General features: G+C 42.0%; 1 protein-coding gene across 2 annotated transcripts in view; it reads left to right on the forward strand.

Moving 5' to 3' along the window:
* ASAH1 (N-acylsphingosine amidohydrolase 1) overlaps nt 1-24,010 on the forward strand; it is a 50,144-nt gene that overhangs the window by 5,245 nt on the left and 20,889 nt on the right. Inside the window, exon 2 of one of the 2 annotated variants that reach the window (XM_029934847.1) lies at nt 17,391-17,437. The exons of the other annotated variant lie outside the window; for it this stretch is intronic. Within the exon in view, the coding sequence (XP_029790707.1) occupies nt 17,391-17,437 (47 nt within the window). The remainder of the gene's footprint in view (nt 1-17,390; nt 17,438-24,010) is intronic. 2 annotated transcript variants of the gene reach the window in all.

The following is a 24,010-nucleotide window of genomic DNA, read 5'->3' on the forward strand; positions in this document are numbered from 1 at the left end:
TTGAGTTTGTCATACATGCAGGAAACGTGCCTTCCTCAGCGGGTATGTGTACACAGAGAACATTTTAAGAAAAAAATTCTTAGAAAATTGTTGGTAAATTAAAGAATTAAAATTGTCTTGCTAGAATTGTTTGACTTCTTTTCTGATGGTGTGAACGCTGGTGTGAGCTATATAATTTCTTCCAGTTGCCTTTCATTGTCTTTTTCTGAGTAGGTGAATAAGACAGGCACACGAGGGCTTTCTGAACATTTTTGTAGAGTCTCAGAAGCACACAGCTCACGGACTGTCTCTCCGATTCTGCAGGACTCCAATATTTTGAGGACCTGGATGAGTTATGTCATTTCTTTTAGGCATGAAGCATTTGAGTGGCTGATGGAAGAATTTTCACTATCTGTGTTATTTTCCTAAATAACAGTGTGTCCAGTAGCTCTGTAAGTTTTCTTCCTGAGTGGGGAGGACATAAAGATGGTTTAATTTCAAAGAGGTGCAAGTTTTATCAAATAACTAGAATATTCAGAGAATTCACTAACACAGAAAGTGTTTACAAAACATTTTCCAGAGATTTTCACCATTTCCTCTGGGTCTAGGAAGCAAAAACGCGAGAGAGCAGTGCGAGAGAGATTGAGATCCTAAGCTGGCTGTTTCCTTCCCCTGTGATAGAGCGCAGTGTGCCAGGCCAGCCACCTAACACCGCTCCCTGTCACCTCGTTGTAATCTTGACCTATCATCTATGTAAATGCTCACCTGCCTTGATACGGGTGTCTGTTATTAAGACTATGTATAGTTAAATTTGGTGATAGGGAGAAATTTTAAATAACAAATGAGCTCATTGTAATTCCAAGTCTCTACATAGATATTGAAGCTGTCTTTCCTCCTAGAAGTCTCCCTTGAAGGTGTGGATACAGCTGTTTACACTCAACGCCCAAATCTAACCTCTTTGTTGAACATGACTTCAGTGTTAATACCTTCTGAGCACCTGAAATACCCTGGTCTTAAGCTGATGCATTAAAAAAGTTCAATCACATTTAACCTTAATTCTTTTTTTTAACATTTAATTTTTGAGAGAGAGAGAGAGAGAGAGAGAGAGAGAGAGAGAGAGAGAGTGTGTGTGTGTGTGTGTGTGTGTGTGTGTGTGTGTGAACGGGGGGGAGGGCCAGAGAGAGACGGAGACACAGAATCGGAAGCAGGCTCCAGGTGCTGAGCGCTCAGCATAGAGCCCAACCTGGGACTCCAACCCATGAGCTGTGAGATCATGAGTCGGACACTTAACCAACTGAGCCACTCAGGTCACCCTAAGCTTAATTCTTTCAGGTAGATCTTATGTAGATGTCATGTCTGTACCTCATGGCTAGTTTTTGCTGCCAGGACTATCATGCTACAACATTTTATTGGCCTCAAAGTCCCACGTATATTTCGGCGAGGCTGCTCTCACCTCTGGGGCAGGTTGATTTCTTTCCGGGGACTTGACTGAGCACGTTTAACTTTCCTCACATCGTCTCATATGAAATATACCCTGTAGTTTGATTTTTATATTGACTTTTTCACCCAGCTCATGCGGATATAATTATTAGGGAGAGATGAGCACTACTTGCCCGAATTGATCCCAGTGATCATTAAAAACCCTGAAGGGAATTTAGATTGTTCACTATTAGGAATTAAATTGAGGCATCGGTTTTATTGCTCTCTCTGTGAGAAGCGTTGTGAGAGAGAGCGCGAGCAAGCGAGCAGGAGCGAGCAGGGGGAGGAAGCTGGGCCGGGGCTCTGGAGGCCCGTTCTGGATACGGCTGTCACACTGACTTCAGTCACTGATGGAGATGGGCCAGACATGAGCCTCAATTCCTGATAACTTGAAATTCAATAAAAGGGCGTACGTTGGATTTTAATGAATCAGGTCACATTTTAAACTAACCCAAAGTTGTGATATATGGAAGAATCTTACGGTGAGTAAGTTGGAATGAAGTCAGAGTTGTGTTTCTAGTTAGTAATTGCCCTTATTAAGTGATATGTTTGGAAAATTCATGCTTGCAGCTTAAGACTTTATTAAGTAGAGTGCTACTTTGTCGTGTCCACTTCTGACTTTGCGAAAGAAGGACTGCTGAGTGCTATGCCCTCGGTTGCAGTCATATGTTGTTTGTGATTCCAGTTACTTAACACAGTGTAATGTTAGTTTCAGCGTGCAGTGTAGTGATTCAACACTCCATATGTCACCTGGTGCCAGTCACAAGTGTCCTTCTTATTCCCTCCCCTCCCATTCCCTCCCCTGCGGTAACCATCCATTTCCTCTCTGTAATTAAGAGTTTGTTTCCTAATTTGACCCTTTCTCTTCTTCTCCTTTGCTACTTTGTTCTGTCCCTAAATTCCACATAGGAGTGAAATCATATGGTATTTGTCTTTCTCTGACTCATCATGCTTAGCCTTATACTCTCTAGCTTCATCCATCCATGTTGTTGAAAATGGCAAGATTCTGTTCTTTTCATGGCGAACAGTATTCCATTGTATATCTGTTACCACATCTTCGTTTTCCATTCATCAGTCATTGGACTCTTGGGCTGCTTTCACATCTTGGCTATTGTAAATAGTGCTGCTATGAACATGGGGGTGCATGTATCCCTTTGAATTAGTATTTTTGTATTCTGTGGGTAAATACCTAGTAGTGGAACCTACTCGGTTATAGGGTCATTCTATTTTAACTTCTTGAGGAATCTCCATACTGTTTTCCAGGGCGGCTGCACCGGTTTGCATTCCCACCAACAGTGCAGGAGGGTTCCTTTCTCCGCCACATCCTTGCCGGCACCTGTTGTTTCTTTGTTGTTGATTTAACCCTTCTGACAGGTGTGAGGTGATAACTCATTGTGGTTTTGCTTTGCATTGCCCTTGTGATGAGTGATGCTGAACATCTTTTCATGCATCTGTGGGTCATCTGGATGTCCTCTTAGGAGAAATGTCTGTTCACTTCTGCCCATTTCTTACTTAGATTATTTGTTTTTTGAGTGTTGAGTTATAGAAGTTCTTTATTGGATATGTCATTTGCAAATATCTTCTCCCATTCCAAAGGTTGCCTTTTAGTTTTGTTGTTTGTTTTCTTCACTGTGCAGAAGCTTTTTATCTCGATGAGGTCCCAAAAGTTTATTTTTGCTTTTGTTTCCCTTGCCTCAGGAGACGTGTCTAGTGAGAAGTTGCTGTGGCCGAGGTCAAAGAGGTTGTTGCCTGTTTTTTCCTTAGGATTTTGATGGTTTCTTATGTTTAGGTCTTTCATCCATTTTGAGTTTATTTTTGTGTATGGTGTAAGAAAGTCATCCAAGTTCATTCTTCTGCATGTCTCTGTCCAGTTTTCCCAGTACCATTCACTGGAGAGACATTTTTAAATTGGATATTCTTTCCTGCTTTGTCAAAGATTAGTTGACCTTCTAGTTGTGGGCTTAATTCTGGGCTGTCTGCTCTATTCTGTTGATCTGTGTGTGTTTTTGTGCCAGTACCATACTGTCTTGATTCCAGTTTGTAGTACAGGCAGAGGTCTGGGATTGTGATGCCTCCAGCCTTATTTTTCTTTTTCTTGATAGCTTTGGCTATTTTGGGATCTTTGGTAACTCCAAACACATTTCCAAATTCTTTGTTCTAGTTCTTTGAATAATACTATTGCTCCTTTGACAGAGATTTCATTAAATGTGTAGATTGCTTTGGGTAGTATAGACGTCTTAACAGTATTTGTTTTTCGGATTCATAAGCATGGAATGTCTTTCCATTTCTTTGTATCCTCATCAGTTTCTTTCATCAGTGTTGAGTAGTTTTCAGAGTACAGACCTGTCCCCTTTTTCATCAGGTTTACTCCTAGGTATCTTTTTATTTTGGGTGCACTTGTAAATGGGAGTGTTTTCTTAGTTTTTGTTTTTGCTGGTTCATTCATGGAGTATAGAAATGCAACAGATTTCTGTAGATTGATTATGTATCCTGTGACTTTACTGAATTCATTTATCTGTTCTGGCGTATTTTTGGTGGAGTCGTTAGGGTTTTCTATACATAGTATCATGGCATCTGCAAGTAGTGAAAGTTTTACTTTTTTATTGCCAATTTGGGTGCTTTTTTTTTCTTTTTGTTGTCTGTCATTTGTGGCTGGTACTATGTTGAATAAATGTGGTGAGAGTGGACATCCTTGTCTCATTTCTGACCTTAAGAGGGGAAGCTCTCAGTTTTTGCCCATTAAGGATGATGTTACCTGTGGGTTTTTCACATACAACTTTTATTATGTTGAGGTATGTTCCCTCTAAACTTGTTGAGAGTTTTTATCATGGATGGATGTTGTACTTTGTGAAATGGTTTTTCTTTGCTGAAATGATCATATGGTTCTTATTTTTTCTCTTATTGATGTGATGTATCATATTGATTGATTTGTGAATATCGAATTACCCTTTCCACCCAGGAATAAATCCTACTTGATCGTGGTGAATGATTTTTTTTTAATGTTTTTATTTATTTTTGAGAGAGAGAGAGACAGCGTGAGCAGGGGAGGGTCAGAGAGAGAGGGAGACACAGAATCCGAAGCAGTCTCCAGGCTGAGCCAGCTGTCAGCACAGAGCCTGACGCAGAGCTCAGACCCACAAACCATGAGATCATGACCTGAGCCAAAGCCGACGCTTAACCGACTGAGCCAACCAGACGCCCCGGTGAATGATTTTCTTAATGAACTGTTGAATCTATTTTATGAGTATTTTGTTGAGGATTTTTGCATCTGTGATCATCATGGATGGTGGCCTGTAGTTCTCTTTGATTGCAGTGTCTTCATCTGGTTTTGGGATCAGGGTATGCTGATAGAGTGACACTGGAAGTTTTCCTTCCTCTTCTCTTTTGGTAGAATTCACCTGAAGCCTTCTGGCTTTTGGTGCTGGGCGTTTTCTGATTGCTGACTCAGTTTCTTTGCTGCCTCAGTTTGGGTGGTTTATATGTTTATAGGAATTTATCTGTTTCTTCTAGATTGTCCAATTCATGACATATAATTTTTCATAATATTCTTCTATAATTGCTTGTGCTTCTGTGATTGGTTCTTATTTCTCATCTCATTTGTGATTTTATTAATTTTGGGTTCTTTCTCTATTTTTCTTCAGAGGTCTGGTTAGAGGTTTGTCAATTTTACTAATTTTTTCAAGGAGCTAGCTCCTGGCTTCATTGATCTATTGTTTTGTTTGTTTGTTTGTTTGTTTTTTAGTTTCCAGATCATTGATTTCTGCTCTAATCTTTATTCCTTCTGTTGATTTTAGGTTTTGTTCTTTTTATAGCTCCTTCAGGCAAAAGATTACATTGTTTGAGATTTTTCTTCTTGAGTTAGACCTGTATACCTATAAATTTCCACTTAGAATCACTTTTGCTGCCTCCTAAAGGTTTTGGACTATTGTATTTTCATTTGTTTCTATGTGCTTTTTTATTTTATTTCATGATGACACATTCATTGTTTAGTAGCATCTTATTTAACCTCCATGTGTTTGTGGTATTTCCAGAGGGTTTTTTTTTTTCTAGTTGACTACTAGATTTATAGTGTCGTGATCAGAAAAGATGTACGGTATTACCTCAGTCTTCTTGAGTTTGTTGAGCTTGCTTAATGGGCTAAAATGTAATCTGTTCTGGAGAATGCTCCTTGTGCACTATAAAAGAACATGTATTCTGCTGTTGTAGGATAGAATGTTCTGAAGATACCTGTTAAATCCATCTCTTCCAGCTTACTGATTTTCTTTTCAGATGATCTGTCGGGAAGTCTTCTACTATTATTGTATTATTATCGATTAGTTCTTTTGTGCTTGTTATTAATTGTTTTATGTTTTGGGGTGCATAAATATGTACAGTGTTGCATCTTCTTGTTGGATTGTCTCCTTTATGATTATTTAGTGTCCTTCTTTGTCTCGTTAGAGTCTTCATTTTAAAGTCTAGTTTGTCTGATATTAGTATTGCTATTCTGGCTTTCTTTTGATGTCCATTTGCATGATAGGTATTTCTCATGCCCTTTCTATTTTATTTAAAATTTTAATTGATTTGTTTTGAGAGAGACAGAGATACAGAATACCAAGCAGGCTCCAGCTGTTAGAGCAGAGCCTGACACAGTGTTCAGTCCCATGAACCATGAGATTATGGACTGAGCTAAAATCAAGAACCAGACGCTTAACTGATTGAGCCACCCAGGTGTCCTTCCATGCCCTTACTTTTCAATCTCTGCTTGTCATGAAGTCTAAAATGAATTTCTTGTAGCCAGAATATAGATGAGTCTTGTTTCTTTATCCATTTTTACCCATTGCCCTATGTTTTATATTTGAAGCATTTAAATTATTTATATTCAGGGGCGCCTGGGTGGCTCAGTCGGTTAAGCATCCGGCTTCGGCTCAGGTCACATCTCCCAGTTCGTGGGTTCGAGCCCTGCGTCGGGCTCTGTGGTGACAGCTAGCTCAGAGCCTGGAGCCTGTTTCGGATTCTGTGTCTCCCTCTCTCTCTGACCCTCCCCTGCTCACGCTGTCTCTCTCTGTCTCTCAAAAATAAAATAAAAAGCAATAACAAAAATTTTTAATTATTTATATTCAAAGTAATTATTGCTGCATATGTATTTATTGTCATTTTATTATTTGTTTTGTGGTTGTTTTGGAAGATTTTCTCTGATCCTTTCTTTGTATTTCTCTCTTTCATGGTTTGCTGATTTTCTTTAGTGGTAATTTTGGATTTCTTTTTCTTTATTCTTTGCGTGTTTATTAGTTTTGCTATATAATTACCGTTAGATTTGTATATAACCACTTTAAAAAATTTTTCTAATGTTTATTTTGAGAGAGAGAGAGAAAGAAAGAGAGAGACAGAGAGCGAGCATGAATGGGGGAGGGGCAGAGAGAGAACGAGACACAGAATCTGAACCAGACTCAAGGCTCTGATGCAGGGCTTGAACTCATGAATCATGAGATCATGACCTAAGCCAAAGTTGGATGCTTAACCGACTGAGCCACCCAGGCGCCCTCATGGGTTTGTATACAACCACCTTTGTAGATAGCAGTCTGTATTTTGGTCATTTATGTTTGAACCCATTCTTTAATCCTCTCTAAGCCATGTTTTAAGTATATGTTGTTATATCTTATGCCCTTTTCTTTTGTGAGTTCCTTGACTGATTTTTTTACAGAAATACTAATTTTTACTGCTTTTGTTTCCTACCTTTGTACTGTCATTTTTGGTCTCTTCTTTCCACTCAGAGAGTCCCCTCTAATATTTCTTGCAGGGCTGGTTTAATGGTCACAAACTCTTTTAGTTTTTGTTTGGGAAACATTTTTTATCTCTTCCTATCTGAATGATAACCTTGCTGGGTATAGTATTCTTGGCCGCAGATTTTTCCCATTCAGCACTTTGATGGATCATGCCACTTCCTTTTTATTTGGAAAGCTTTTGCTGAAAAATCTCCTGCTAGCCTTATGGGTTTTCCTTTGTAAGTTATTGTTTTCTTTTATCTTCACACTTTAAAATTGTTTATCACTAAATTGTGCCAACTTAATAACAATATGTCTTGGTGTGGGTCTGCTTTTGTTGATTAAATTTTTTTAATGTTTATTTTTGAGAGAGAGTAGACAGTGCCAGCAGGGAAAGGGCAGAGAGAGACACACAAACAGGATACAAATCAGGCTCCAAACTTTGAGCTGTTAGCACAGAGTCTGACATGGGGCTTGAATTCATGGACTGTGAGAACATGACCTGAGCCGAAGTCAGATGCTTAACTTACTGAGCCAGCCAGGCATCTCTGCTTTTGTTGATTTTAATGGAAGTTGTTTGTACTTCCTGGATGTGGACCCCTGTTTGTTTCCTTCTCCAGATGAGGGAAGTTTTTAGCTATTAATTTCTTCAAGTCAGTTTTCTAGCCCCTTTTCTCTCTTCTTCTTTTGGAAGTCCTATAACATGATGGGGTTTGTTTTTTTTTTTAATTTTTTAATGTTATTATTTATTTGAGAGAGAGAGAGAGAGAGAGAGAGAGAGAGACAGCATGAGCAGGGGAGGGTCAGAGAGAGAAGGAGTCACAGGATCTGAAGACAGGCTCCAGGCTCTGAGCTAGCTGTCAGCACAGAGCCCAATGCAGGGCTCGAATCCACAACTGTGAGATCATGACCTGAGCCGAAGTCAGACGCTCAACCGACTGAGCCACCCAGGTGCCCCAACATGATGTTTTAAACTTGATGAAGTCACTGCATTTCATAAATCTATTCTAGTATTGCATAGTTGTTTTGTCTCTTTTTTGTTCTTCTCAATTATTTTCCATGACTCTGTTTTCTAGATCCCTAATTCATTCTTCTGCTTCTTCCATACTGCTGTTCATTCAATGTGTTTCTCATTTCATCTACTATCCCCTTTATCTCTGCTGTGTTATCTCTGTGTTATCCCCCTTATCTCTCTGTTAAGGGTTTCATTCACGTCTTTCACTCTTTTCTCAAGTCCAGTGAGTATCCTGATGATTGTTACTTTAAATTTTCTATCAGGCATGTTGCTTTATATGTGTTTCACTTAGATCTCTGACTGTGATCTTTTCCTCTTCTTTCATTTGGGATAATTTTCTCTGTCTTCCATTTTGTCCAAGTCTCTGTGCCTGTTGCCATATATTAGGCAAGTCACCTACCTCCCCCATCGTTGAGGAAAACGTCCATGTGAAAAAGAGGTCTTGTGCCCTGCCGGAAGGTGTCCTCTGTCCTCCAGGGCCTGGCGCCTCCAGGACTGTCTCCACCCTGTGCTGCCTGTGCTCTGTTGTTGGTGTTTTGGACGCTCTGTCAGACCAGGTGTGTATCTACAGAGGCTCCTCGCCTGCTGTGTGGCAGTGGTGCCGGTTCCTGCAGGTGGTCCTGGGCTCATGCTGAGGGTCAGGGGAGGGAAATATGAAAGCTACTTCCTTCTTCCTAGAGGGGGGTCTCTCCGTGAATGTGGTCTCTCTGGGACATGCTCCTACCTAGGTGAACAGCCCCTGTTGTGTCCCCCAGCCACTCATCCGATCACTGTTTCACACTGTGTCTGCACATTGTTTACCTGCGTTCTTTCCGAGAGTAGCACGGTGCCCTCCGGGTTGTGTCCCAGCCTGGCCCGGGCCCCACTGGTTGCCCAAAGTCAAAAGCATTTGGCCCCTCTTGCTTTCCAGGCCAATTGCTGTGGGGATTTTGTTTTCCCTTGTGTCCCCTGGGCGCTAGTCTGTCACTTGCCCTTCTCCATGACCTTGCCTCCCTCCCCACCGCGGCAGCCAGGACCTGATTCTCTCTAATACCTTACACCTCTGCACTTCGTACCTTCTTCAGTGTGGCCTCTTCTCTGGCTTTACTCGTGTAGTATATTCTGCCTGTTTTCGGGTTGATTTCTGAGGTATTTAGGATGATTTGATAGTTATCTCGTTGTATTTGTGGGATGAGGAGAGCCTAGGGTCCTCCTGCTCCATCACTATCTTCCTGTCCTTGCTCTGTAAGTTGTTATTTTAAGATAATTTTAGATAATGATGGTTTAAAACACTAAAAAACAATGTCAGAGACTCATTCTTTGAAAATCTTCCACAGCATGTAAATGAAATAACATTATTTAAAAAAATTTTTTAAGTATATTTGAGAGAACAAGAGCGGGAGGGGCAGAGAGAGATTGAATCCCAAGCAGGCTTCACGTGGTCAGCGCAGAGCCCAGTGCAGGCTCGAACCCGTGAACTATGAGATGACCTGAGCCGAAGCCAGGAGCCAGACACTGACTGAGCTACCCAGGCACCTCAAAATCTCGTAATTTTTAAATTTGATGTTTTAAAATTTCTATCAAAGCATACATAGTTAAAATCAAATGATGTGGATAGGCTTATGATGAAAACCAAGTGTCCTGCTTCAGTTCTTTCATTCCCTTTTCTAGAAGCAACCACTTGTAACTGTTAGTACTCAGGTGACATTCAGCCAGCACCTGTGTCTACTGTCATACTAGTAGCTAAGTCTGTTCTGATAACTGGTGCTCCTGCCATGTGGGGGGCTGAGGGTTTTGAATCTCTCTTGGTTATCTTTATGAATATGATTTTGATATGGTTATGCTCAGTTTCTCTTAGTCAGCGTTAGGCATTGTCTACTCTCCTACTGCAGTGATGGATAAAAATTTACTTACCTTCAACCATTTTCCATGCACCTTTTTTTTTTATAATAGTTTTGAGAGATAATTGACATACCATACAAATCACCCCCTAAAAGTCTATGATTGAATGTCCTCAGCATATTTACAGAATTGTGCAACTGTCTCTCCACATCGTTTTAGAACATTTTCATCATCCCTAAAAGAAACTTTATCCCTTAGCCCTAACCTTGAAACCTACGCCTCAGTCCTAGGCAACCACTTACATACTTTCTGTCTATACATTTGCCCTTTCCAGACATTTTATATAAAGGGGATCATAAAATATGTGGTCCTTTGTGACTGGCATCTTTCACTTAGCATAATGTTTTCAAGGTTCATTCACATTGTAGCATGTGTCGATACTTCATTTCTGTTTATGAGTGAATAATTTCCATTGTATGGATATACCACATTTTGATCATCCATCCATCCGTTAATGGACATCTGAGTTGTTTCCATTTTTGCCTGTTATGAGTAATGCTGCTGTGAACATTTGTATTTGTGTACTTTTTTTTGCATATACATGTTTTCATACTTTTTCAGTTTATACCTAGGAGCAAAATTAACTGGGGCACATGATAACTATATGTTTAACTGGAAGTGTCAGACCATTTTCCAAAGATGCTGCATTATTTTACATTCCCACCAGCACTGAATGAGGGTTCCATTTTCTCTACAGCCATGCCGACACTTGTTTTATCAGTAATAGTAGTAGTATTGATATTAATGGACGTGATGTGCTTTCTCATTGTGGTTTTGATTTGCATTTCCCTGTTGACTAGTGTTTGGCATCTTTTCATGTGTTTGTTGACTTATATCTTCTTTGGAGAAATGTCTCGTCAGATCCTTTGCCTGTTTCTTAATTAAGTTTTCTTTTTCTTACTGAGCTGTAAGATACTTAGATGTTCTAGATACAAGTCTCCTGTAAGTTGTGCAATTGGCATAAATGTGAGGGTTTGTTTCTTGGACTCTGATTTCTCCTCGATTTATCTGCCTTTATGCTGATACTGCAATGTCTTGATTACTATTGCTTTGATAGTGAGTTTAAAATCCGGAAGTGTCAGTCATTCAACTTTGTTGGTCTTTTTAAGCCTGTTTTGTCTATTATAGGTCCCTGGAACTTCTATGTGAATTTATGGTCACTTCTCTTTCTGCATAGAAGCCAGCTGGGATTTTAGTAGGTACTGCATCAGACCTGTGGATTAGTTAAAGGAGCATTACCATCTTAACAATATTAAGTCTCCCACTCTATGAACATGTATGTCTATCCATTTATTTAGATCCTTAATTTCTTTTTACAATGTTTTAGAGTTTCCAATGTGCAAGTTTTGCACTTCTTTGATTAAATTTACTGCTAAATACTGTATTCTTTTTGATACTATTTTAAGTTGAACTGTTTTCTTAGTTTCATTTTCAGTTTGCTCCTTGGTATTTATAGGATTAATTTTTGTACATGGATCTTGTATCCTACAAATTTGGAGAATTCATTTATTATTTTAAAAAAATTTAGTGGATTCCTTAGCATGTTTTATAGCTTGTAGCCATATGAAAATGAAACGATTTTACTTCTTTTTCAGTATGAATTCTTTTATTTTTATTGCATACTTGTTCTGGATAGATGCTCTAACACAGTATTAAAGTGGTGCACATGGACATCCTTGACCCCTCTAACATTTTTCTGCCTTCCTCAGTTCTATATACTTTTATTCTCGCATAGTAACATTAGTAACATAATTGTAACTGTAATTGGGTCATCCATTCTTTGTATGTCTCCTTTTAAAAATGGAAATAGTAAACAGGGCTTAAAGATGTATGACGTAAGTATTGGTTATTTCTCAGTGTGCTATAATTTCATTTCCTTTTCTGTAATTCAAAAGCCAAAACTCTAATGGCACTGAAAGTGTATTCAAATATATTTTCTGCCGAATATTCATATTCATACCACATTTTAGTTTGTGTCATGTTTATACCATGACATTCTTGCACAGATTTTTTCCTTGGAGAAAGAAATTCTTTTCTTTTCTTTTTTTTTTTTTTTGTCATTAGAAGAAGAAACGAAACCTATACCATCATGACTGTAGTCTATATATTGTTCAGCTTCTGACTTATTATCTCAGTATTTATTGTGTCTATTCTTTTTTTTTTTTAATGGTTTTTATTTATTTTTGAGACAAAGAGAGCGCAAGCAGGGGAGGGTCAGAGAGAGAGGGAGATACAGAATCTGAAGCAGGCTCCAGGCTCTGAGCTAGCTGTCAGCAGAGAGCCCAACACGGGACTCGAACCCACGAACCTCGAGATCATGACCTGAGCCGAAGCCAGACGCTAAACTGACTGAGCCCCTCTATCCTTGAAACCTACAGAATTTCTGTTCTCGTTAGGATAGGATCATTTTCTTTTTATTTGGACCATATGTTTCTAATACTGAAGTTTCTTCCTTTACTTTCTAGATGTTGTTCTTTGTTTTTCACTCTTAAATTCTGTGCTTCTCCCTGTCCTCAAGCCTTCCAGCCCTTCAGCCATACAGTTTACTGTGTGGAGCCTCCTTTCCGGAACACGTGTCTCCTGGAGCCCTCCGTCACCTAAGGGCTCCCTTTACCGCTCTGCAAGTTGGAGAATTCTTTTGAAATTCGGTTCCTTCTTTTACTTGGTTTGCTCCCTTGTTTTGCTAGAATACATCTTGAAGTCACTTCTTAAGAAATCATGTGTGGGAGGCAAACCGAGTCCTTGCAATGGTATAAAATCAAAGACTTCATTTAAATATCAGAATTGACCAGTGCTTGATGAACTATAAAATTCTAGTTTGAAGTTAATGCCTTCCCAAGGAAATAATGGCATAACTCTCTTTAGTATTCTTACAGCTGTTGGGAAGTCTGACGGGAGTGTTATTTTTAGTCTTTTGTTGGACCCTCCTCCAATTTATTGCTAGAGGCTTTTATGGTTTTTGTCATTACTCTTTACATCTAAAATAGCACAGTAACTTGTCTAACTGAAGGTTCTTTTTTCCAGTCTTTTTTTTTGAGTAATCAGTAGGACTTTTCATTTCACAGACATCTCTCCATTTAGCTCTAAAAAATTTCTTACATTATTTCACCTTTAATTTCCTCCCCTTTATTTTCTGTGTTTTCTCTTTTTGGAAATCAATCAACTTATTAATCAGTTGTTAGATCCCACATATTGATTTTATAAACATTTCTCTCTTTTTTTCTCCTGTCATTTTATTATTTTATTTTTCCTGTGTTTTCTCGATAATTTTCCTATATTCTAAGACAGATTTTGTCACCTTTACTATCTTCTTATCTCAACAGTAATGCTTTTAATTACTTGGTTCACCTTTTTTTTCCATATCATTCTGTTCTTGGTATATAGATATAGTAAAATGTTGAATTTTCCTTGTTACTGTTTAAGTTACCAGAATGTTGAAATTGGTAATTATTTGATGATATTTATTTTTTTCTGTTCCTTAAATTATTGGAGTATTTTTGAGTTAGGTTGTTTTTAATTTGTTTTCTTTGTGTCTAAATATTAGAATAGGAGCCTCAGTGGTGGGTCGCTTAAGCGTCTGACTTCAGCTCAGGTCATCCTCTCTCGGCTCGTGAGTTCGAGCCCCACATCAGGCTCTGTGCTGACACCTCGGAGCCTGAAGCCTGCTGCGGATTCTGTGTCTCCCTCTCTCTCTGCCCTTTCCCCACTCACCCTCTGTCTCTCTCTCCTTCAAAAAAAATAAACATTAAAAAAAAAAAAAGAATAGAAGGTCTTTATCTCAGGCAGGAGTCATTCAACTTTTTTTTGTGCAGGGCCAGATAGTTGCCCCCTGTGGTTGTTTTTATTAAAGACCTGCAAGCCAAGAATGGTTTTTACATTTTTGAAAAATTGGAAGGGAAAAATGAGAAGATTAGTATTTTGTGATATGTGCAAATTAGATGGAACTCACGTGTCAGTGTGCAAAGACACTTGCATGGGAACATAGCCACCCTTAGGGGTTTGCTCACTATCTGTGGCTGCTTAGCATGGCAGCGGTCGAGTTGTCCAGCGGGCCCCGTGTGCAGTGCGCTCGTGACTTTTCACGGCTCTCGGCAACTTCAGGCGACGCCCCTGCACACCCCTGCACTCTTAACTCGGCAGTGTAAGTTACCAATGCAAACCTATCTTGTCGGAACAAGAAAAGTGGGCCTCAGATGTTGTGCCCTTGAGGCAGTGTAGAGAATGGGATTATCTTGTCACACAATTTGATGACATAGTACATCTAGAGTTGTGCTGAAGGAACACAATAAATGTCAACATCGCATAATGAAGCGCTCACTCATCACGGTGTTCCAAACTCAGGAAAAAATGATCAGAAAAATGAGACAATATTTTATGTTTTTTATTTATTTCTGGGAGACAGAGAGAAACAGCGCAAGCAGGGGAGGGTCAGAGAGAGAGGGAGATACAGAATCCGAAGCAGGCTCTGAGCTAGCTGTCAGCACAGAGCCCGATGCGGGGCTTGAACCCACGAATCGTGAGATCATGACCTGAGCCGAAGCCAGATGCTCAACCGGCTGAGCCACCCAGGCGCCCCAAAATGAGACAGTTTAAAGCAAAATATCTTACCACAGCAGAATTAATTTACAAATTTTAAAAAGCAAAACGAGGCTGCGGTCAAAGTAAGTTTTTTAAGCGGCTCATCTGTTACCAAGAAGGGAAAACTGTTTACCCATGGTGCATTAGGGAAACTTCATTTCATTGCAGCAGGAGAAATGTCGCGAAAACTTTTGTGTTGCGCTGTGAGCCTTCAGATGGGAACAGCGTCTGGGACTTAGGTGGAAACCTCCATGTCAGTTGAAGAACAAGGCAAATTGATTCCCAGCTATTGATACTGAGCAGTTATTGCTATTTATTAAAGCATCATGGCCAAGTTTGAGACTGAAGAACATTAGGATGTCACTTAGATATTAATGTTGTGTGCCCAGAGTTGTGGATTTTTTTTTTTTTTTGCACAAATAAATACTCCAATTTAAAAAAAAAAAAGAGGGATCTGCATGGAACCACTATAGGCAAGGATGCTTTGGAAGAACTTGAGAACTTAGTAATTCAGTAAGACCCTAAACGGAATCTGCTACTTTGTATAACAACTGACTGTAGTAAAAATAGGTGCAGAGGAGACAGAGCTTAGCTGAAGGGATGTCCAGAGCTTGTGAAAATGCAGGTTCTTTCAAGCCTGTGATTGTTAATTATGTTACTGATTGGCAGGTACTTTGTGGAAAATACTGGAGTCTGTCATGTGTTAATGAACCAGTAATATCAACCATGAACTTCTGCTCTCGCAGACTTCACCATTATTAAAATTCCTTTGAATTTTTATAAGAAATAAATGCTGACTATCCTCCTTACTGTATTAGCTAGCAGCTAGGTAGGTGAGCAGCAGTGAAGTTTTACCGTGAGCCAGAATTTCTCCAAACAAGAACAGGCCCTCAGCCACTGTTACTGAACACTGAATGGCTTTGGAACTTAGCTGTTGCCAACTTGATAACGGGTTATCGGGATTGCTATTATATATTGTCTAGTTTGTTGTTCTGTAGTAATTTAGAAACAGAGTTTAAATTCTAACGATCAGATTAGCTTCTGATCATTTGATGCTTGGTGCTGTATCTTAGTGAATTCACTCTGAAATTACAAGGCACAACTTGAGCCGTTGTATGAGAAACTTGTCCTGTAGTTAAGTTATTTAGACCGTTAATATTTGGATCACAGGTAATGTCAGGCTACATTCTGTGCTTCCTTACTGTAAAAAATTAAGACCTTATGGAATGAGTAAGTCATAGGGATGAAGGGCGCGGCACAGGGAATAGAGTTAGTGGCGGTGTAATGGTTTGTCTGGGGACAGGTGATAGCTTGCGGGGAGCACAGCACAACCTTCCGGATCGCGGGCTCACCGCGGTGTTCCCCGGAGACTGACGCAGCCTTGTGTACCGACTCTGCTTCGGTTAGAAGAAAAGTTAAAATAAGATGTTAGAGACACATTCCCACCCACATTTGCTGCATGTGTATTTTCTGAGCTCAAACTTGAGGTCTAGTAGTTCCCTTCCCTATTCTACCTCTTACGGTGGATTTATACTTCTTTTTTTTAATTTATTATTTAATGTTTATTTTGAGAGAGAAAGAGAGTGCACAGGGGAGGGACAGAAAGAGAGAGTCCCAAGCAGGCTCCAAGCAGCTCGGAGCCTAGGTGGGGCTCGATCCCACAAACTGTGAGATCATGACCTGAGATGAAGTTGGGAGTCAGACGCCTCACCCACTGAGCCACCCGGCGTCCCTGTGCTTCTTTATAAAAGTTACTTTACTTTTGCAAAATTGAGTCTGTGGCGAGAGGGAGCTAAACGGGCCTGCTGTCTTAAACTAGTAATAAAACAATCAAAAATCCAGGCGGGCCTTTCTCATTTCATGTTTAGAGCTGCTTTTACTTTGCTCCCAAGCTCAAACGCTTCCCCCCGAAACAGTCTCCTCCGTTCATTCACCACGTGGCCTCAGTGGTGAGAGCCGTCCTCCCCTCAAGGCGTGCAGAATCCGGCTGTGGAGAGGGCCACCAGTGATCACAGAGCAGGGTCATGACTGCGGGCGCGGGGCTGGGCACGGGTGCCGCGGGCAGGCAGGGGGCCGGAGAGCCGTCTTCAGGTCGGACGCCCTGGAGGCCTCACTAAACAGACCGCGTCTGCACTGGGTCTCGGGAGGGAAAGCCTGGAGCTCCCTGGGTGGAGAAAAGGCACGGTACAGGCAGCAGGAACAGCATGCCCGGGCAGGGAAGGGCGAGCCACCAGAGGATGTGGTTGCGTGTGTCCACACGTGGGGGGAGTGGCAGGAGAGGAAGGCGAGAAGGGAACTCACGGCGGGATCACGAAGGGCCCGGCACAGTGTGTCCTGAAAGTCTGGTTTGGGATGCAAATCTGCTGCAGTGGAGTTGGCTCATACATTCAAGCGAGAGCGTATCCTGTCAGGTCGTTTACCGCTCCAGATAAATCAGCCTGTCTGCCGTAAACATTTGCATCCACTTCCTACATTTCCTCTTTGCTCCATGTGTGTGCAACGTACAAGCCGTGTTACAGCACTGCTGCAGCCTCACTAAGACTGAAAATGCACTTGAGACTTTGCAAGTGTTCATGGGAAGAAAAGACCTTTCAGAGGTACTGAAATGATCCGAAAGGGTAAATCATCCTTGGTTTTTTTCTCCCAGTTTTAACTCTTTTTACAGATCGCCTAGTCAATTTGTTATTTTCTGAAACTTCACTTTCTTTGTTTTTTAGTGGACAGAAGATTGCAGAAAATCCACCTATCCCCCTTCTGGACCGACGTGAGTAAATATCAGATGGTCACGATGGACTTGGACCCTGGGGGAGATTTTTCCCTGTGTAATAATCTCATAGAAATGACAATAAGGAACAAAAAATTAGGTGATGTCATCTATCCTAAGACCACTTATTTTTCCCCTGAGACTAATTTTTCTTCAGGTTTGTGTATTATGTATTTGGCTACCACCTCAGACAAATATGGAAATACCCCATGATTAAAATGTCTATTTCTAGCCTATCAAAATCAGAGGGGAAAAAAAGAATTTCCATTTTCCAGTAAATTCTGTCTCCTGCTAAGCATTTTTTCATCCTGACAAGTGCAGAATGGACTGACTTTCTGTGGTGCCTCAGTAAGAACCCCGGGATTATTGGAAAAAGTGGAGAGCCTCATTTGTGAACCTCCAAGAAGTAAACCCTGGCCTGATAACCAAAGCTGCCAAAGACAGCACAGGATTCAAACCCAAGGGAAGCAAGGGCCAGTGTCATATTTTAGTGCATTTAATGTTTATATGTTTTTTTAATTGTTTTACATTTATTTTTGGGAGAGAGGCAGAGCACAAGTTGGCGGGGGGGAGGGGAAGAGGAGGCAGAGAGAGAGGGAGACACAGAATCTGAAACGGGCTCCAGGCTCTGAGTGGTCAGCTCTGAGCCTGACATGGGGCTCGAACCCATGAACCATGAGATCATGACCTGAGCTGAAGTCAGACAGTTAACTGACTGAGCCACCCAGGTACCCCTAATGTTATTTTTCATCCAGGTGTACCGCCTTTTCAAATCTTCTGTGGCTAAATGGGTCTGTGAGAAAGACCTAAGAATAGCCCACCCACCCAGAGGGCACACAACATGGAAAAGAAGGGACGGTCTAGGGAAGGATAATCTTTGTGCCCTGTTTTCCTACTTTCTGAAAGCAGCCTGCGGGGTGTGGGGGAAGGGGAAGAACAACTTGAATGCATTAGAAATAAATCTGCCTTGGGGCGTCTGCATCCTGCATCTGGTTATGCATCCGATTTTGGCTCAGATCATGATCCCACAGCTCGTGAGTTCAAGGCTTGTGCTGTCCTCTGTGCTGACAGCCCAGAGCCTGGAGCCTGCTTCAATTTCTGTGTCTCCCTCTCTGCCCCTCCCCTGTTCACGCTGTGTCTATCTCCTTCAAAAAAGGACATTTAAAAAGAAAAAAATTGAAAGAACTAAATCTGCCAGTATTTTACCAGCAAAAATGGGTTTGTTTGGAAACAGAGAATTGCAATCCTGGACAAGCAAGCTACAGCAACACCACAGGCAAGCCTGCAGAGCAAAAGAGGGGAACACGCTTATAGGGGAGGGGGGGGAGAGTTGGGAAGGCTGTGCAAACAAAAAAGTTCATTGGAGTAAATGGAGTTTGAAGTGTAGCAGCTTCTCATTGGCTGAGTCATGGGACTCTCTCATTGGCTGGGCTGTTGCCAGGGGAGGAAGAAAGTCTCTCTTCCAGGGTGGTGAAGGAGCATCTAAAGTACCCAACTTGCAAGGCTCCTTTCTTCCCGCTGGGTGTGCAGTTGAGAAGTGAGCGGGCGTGAGAGCTCCCCCAGCTGCCTCCTGATTCCATTCTAAATGACGTTTCCTTTTACTAGTTTTCCACTTTTAGCCGTTTCTTTAAAAGTATCAGTGATGAAGAGTTAGGTTTTTCTTATTTAGTGGTGTCTCCCCCTCTCGGCGGGAACAACCTTCATGGCAGTCACGTGCTGTGCAGGGAGGAAAGTGCACAGCAGTTGGGCACCGCTGAATGCCACGTCTGAGTTAACAAGGAGGGTTAGGAGAGGACACTCAGACATTTCCCATCTGAAGTCTGTGTCTTCGTAGCTCGTAGGTGTTGGCGTTCTCAGAGCATCGAACCAGCATCATCTTATTGGGTGCATTGCTTTTTTAGAAAGTTCAATAGGGAGCAAAACACAAACTTGAAAGTGATTATACAGAACAAAAGAAGTAACACAAAACCTCCAAACTGGATGATGGCTCTAAACCAGGACTCGGGTCTGAACATGGCCAACTGAACAATTTATTGGCACGTATTCTGACTTAGGAGGGAGGTTCTCCCTTTGAAGACAAACGGGGAGTCCTATATGCCTCCTGGAAGTGTCTGCTTGATGAGAAGCAGAGCAGTAAATACGGCCGAGAACGCACCAGAAGAACCGAACTGAGTACGTTTGGAAATAACACCGTACTGGTTTAACGTGAAGTAGTAGCTGATGAGCTTTTTGCAAAATAACAAAAGTGCAAAGGCAGCTTAAAAACAGTGTTATCTCAAAGAACTGTTTGGAAACTAATGTATTGTTGATGGTCTAGCCTGTAAGGTTGTAAGTTCAGAGATGGTGAATTAGAATGAGAATCCTGAGTCGGTTAAGAGGGCAGAGGAAAGAAGAGTTTTGTGAATTGTGAACCTTCTAATCCTTCCGGGAGAGCGAGCAAAATAGTAATTTGTCGCAGGATCTTGATGAGACTGTTTCTGAAAGGCCATAATCAAAAGCGGTTTCCCCTCTCCCGAAGGCTTGGGAAATGCAGACAAGGGCCTTGTCTTTCCACAAAAGAGAAGCAACCGTGAGAAAAAGGCATACAGCCTGGTCCAGACGTCTTAGGAAAGCTGTATCATCAGATGTCATTTGCTTTATTTCTGGGAAAACTTTATACTTTTTTTTTTTCTCAGTTTACATATTTATCGTGAGAGAAAGAGAGTAAAGGCAGGGGAGGGGCAGAGAGAGAGACAGAGAGGGGGAATCCCAGGCAGGCTCCAAGCTCTGCATTGAGCCTGACGCGGGGGCTCAACCCCACAATCATGAGGTCACGACCTGAGCCAGAACCAAGAGTCGGATGCCTAACAGACCAAGCCCCCCAGGGGCACCCCAGGAAATCTTTAATTTCAGGTCACCAGTTGGTGTGCGGGCCCAGGCAGAGTTTTAGTAGATGTGTCACATAAATCCAAGAGTCAATTCCTCGAGATTTGGAAGTACATGTTTTGCTTAGCAGTTCCTGAAAAAGGCCTTTCTAGCGAAGTTAAAGCGTCCTTCTGGAGATGTCTTTTCTAACCGACAAAATATTCAGGTTGCAAGGTATGCCGCTTAAGGTCCTTGTCTGCTAGGAGTGCGCTGGGAAAATACGGTTCTCCTGAAGCATGGCTACCTTTAACAGAAGCAGTTAGTGCTCAGGATATTGGGGTATGTCTCCTTTGTCCGCTGTGGGTCAGAGGAGGCAGGGACCGGGTGTGCTGAACATCCCGTCACTGTGTCAGGAGGTTGAGTCTGTGACTTCCCAAGGGGTGGATGTGCAATTTGGAAGGACCCATGGCAGCGCTTTCCGCCAAGGTATGTGAAGGGTCGCTGCACATTCGGTCCGTTGAGTGTCAGTAGTGCCGTTAGCATGTGCGGCCCCCTCTGAGGACTGAGAATCGTACACGCCGTGAAGGTGTTGAAAACTGGCCAGATGGCACAGCTCATCAAAGCCCCCGACCCATCAAATTGGTTCCTCAATCACCGTGACGTTGGAGGGGGGTTGGGTTCCCCAGGTAGGGATAATTTTTCTAAAAGAATTTTAGCCACAGGAGAAGCATTGGCCTCATCTATAAAAGAACTCTTTGGTCCAGTGAGAAAACATACATTGTATGATTAAAAAAACATATCTCTGTCAGTGAGAAGTTGTATGAAATGAATTTGTGTGAACAGGCTTCCCTGGATGATACTTTGGACAGACGGGACAGGTGAGGAAGCCACGTTTGCATCCCCGTTAATATTTCCCGACCAGTAGGGGTTCATGAACGCTGCCATCTTGTTCGTAGTCCGAGGGTTTAGTGCCCGTGAGTGGTGGGAATTTTAGAACTTCTAGTAGGGCCAGATTGTTATTTGATCCAAACCAGAGTTCTCTTTTGATCCAACCAAAAATTAATAGATTTTCAATGTTGTTTTTCCCCCTCTGGGACCAATTGTTGGGTATCTTGTGTCAATTTTTCCAAATTATCATTTGGGAGAACATCCCTTTGCACCATGACAGAGTTTGGCTAGTGTTTTCCCTGAGAGCAGAATTTGTGGTTCTGTTTGGTCTCCATGGGGTTAAGTGTGGTGTGCCCAAGAACCTTAGTAATAGAGCAGCTGGCAATGGGATCACTTCTAATAAATTGTGGACATGAGAGCCATTTTTATTTTATTTTTATTTTTTTATCTCTTTAAAATTTATTTTGAGAGAGAGCACGAGCACTCCAGTGGGGGAGGGAAAGAGAGAATCACAGGCAGTGCCTTGCTGTACGTGTAGAGCCTGATGAGGGGCTCGAACACACAAATCATGAGATCATGCCTGGAGCTGAGATCAAGAGTTGGACACTTCACTGACTGAGCCACCCAAGTGGCACAAGAACCATTTTTAATTGTATCCCCATTGGAGGTAAGGACACCTCATGTTTCCATAATGTTTCAAAGTCATGAGCTACCCCAAAGGCATTCCGACTAGTGGTCTGAATGTTTGTGGTTTTACCCTTGGCTAAGGGACACGTTTGAGTAAGGGCGTCTGTGTCAGCCTGTTGGGTAGAAATAGCAAAAGGTAAAGGAGTTGCTTCAGTGACTTTGAAAAGAAGTGTCGATAGCATCCTGAGTGCGGTATTTACTGTTTATGTCCTTTAAAGTAGAACTGTGGGTAAGTCATGAAAAAGCTGCGTTGGTTACAGGAATTTCTTGTAAATTGTCATGAGGAGTTAAAAAGTAATGTTAACATTAAGCAATCATGAATGGTTTCATCTGGATCCAAATGTAGTCCTCCTTTGGAGATCAGGTGCCCTAAGTATCAAACCTAAATTTGAAGAGACTGCTTTTCTTATTCTTTTTTGGAGACTTTATATCCCTTTAAGGCTACAAATTTGAACCGGTGGATGCCGTCTCCTGTGAAGAGGTTTGGAAAGGGGGTTTAGAGAAGCAAGTCATCTACAGATTTGAGCAAAGTGGAGCCTTTAGAAAACTTCCTAGCTTCCACATCATCTCTTAAGGTTTGTGAAGAGTAAGAGGGACCCCGCAAAGCCCTGGGGTACTTTTGTCCAGGTGCGCTGCTGTCCTTCCCAAGTGAGGGCAGGAAGGTGCCAGCTCTTCCTACCGGCCTGCTTACAAAAATCACAGAGTCGTTCAACTATGAAAACTTTGCTTTCAGTAGGAATGGATATCAGTAGCATAGAAAGGTTGAGAACAACGAGATGCCAAGAGAAAACGTGGTATTTGTTGCTCTTAGGTCCTGGATGAACCCGCATCCTTGGCCTTTGGGTCTTCATCCAGGTAAAACAGGAGTATTACAGGCACTAGTGTAGGACTAGCGAAGCCTTGAGCCTCATCGTCTTCTGTGATGGGCTTGGTGCCTCGGGGGGCTTCTTCCCTTACAGGCTGCCGAGTAATTCTGCAGAGAGGTTTTGAGGGATGTGTTTGAATCTTGATGGGAAGGCGCCCTTGGGATTCTCCCAGTATCAGTGGAGGATGTTGCCCATTAGGGGGATGGTGGGTAATCCAATAGGAACAAATAAGCAGTGTCCCTGGAGGCAGCTATAGTCAGACATGGAGCAAATGCAAGATGTGGAAGGGTCATTTAATCCCCCTGGTTGGTTATTTTGATTACAGTTGTCAAATTCAAGAATTATTTACCCTTTGGGGAGAAGGAGATCCTGGCTGGATAGTTCTGGAAGTCCAGGCCCAGTAAGTGAATATAGGTAGAGAGACAAAGGAGAAAGGGTGCCCATTTCTCAAAGGGCCTGCACAGAAGGGGGCAGCTTCAGAGACGGGAACCTGCTGAGATTTACCGGAGACCGTCTCCCCTCTGCCCCCATCTGGACTGTTGTGGGGCTCTGAGGCAGGGCCGCTTTACAGCAGTGGCATTCGGCTCCGGGAGTGTGGCTCTGGCGTCACGACAGACTGGTTCCCAGTCTGGAACGTGGTTTCCCCGGGCCAGGTAGGAGGGAGGACTGGGACAAGCCCCTGTCGTGCCTGGGGGCCGCCTCGTGGGGCATGAGGAGGACACTGGAAAGACTGACTGGGGGCTAACAGTGCTTGGAGCACTTAAGTTTCTAACAGTCTTTTTTCTAACGCCCTGGGTCATTGAAATAACAGCAGAAGTGTTGGTTTTGTTTAGGCGCTTTCATTTGCCAAAGTTGAAAATTGAGAATTTTAGCAGTCTTTTTTCTGCTGACCCGTCTAGGACGCAGGTGACCTGGTTTGCCAAGTCCAATCTGGAGTAAACATAGTTTTTCATTCCATCTTGGTCCCTTGAACTAAAAGAGAAATATTCCAGTTCAGGTCCTTCGTGAACATAGAGTTTGGTGCTCCCTGGGTGGATTCAGCCTTTAAAGGACAACCAGAACTTTCTTTAAAAACAATTTGTAGTCAGGGCACCTGGTTGAGTGTCTGACTTTTGCTCTGGTCATGATCTCACAATTCGTGAGTTTGAGCCCCGCGTCAGGCTCTGTGCTGATAGTGTGGAGCCTGGAGCCTGCTTCAGATTCTGTCTCCCCCTCCTCTGCTCGCACTCTGTCTCTCCCTCTCTCTCAAAAATAAACAAACATTTTTAAAAAAAGTAAAAAATAAAAA

The sequence above is a fragment of the Suricata suricatta genome, chromosome 1 (assembly GCF_006229205.1).
Source record: "Suricata suricatta isolate VVHF042 chromosome 1, meerkat_22Aug2017_6uvM2_HiC, whole genome shotgun sequence".
Taxonomy (NCBI): domain Eukaryota; kingdom Metazoa; phylum Chordata; class Mammalia; order Carnivora; family Herpestidae; genus Suricata; species Suricata suricatta.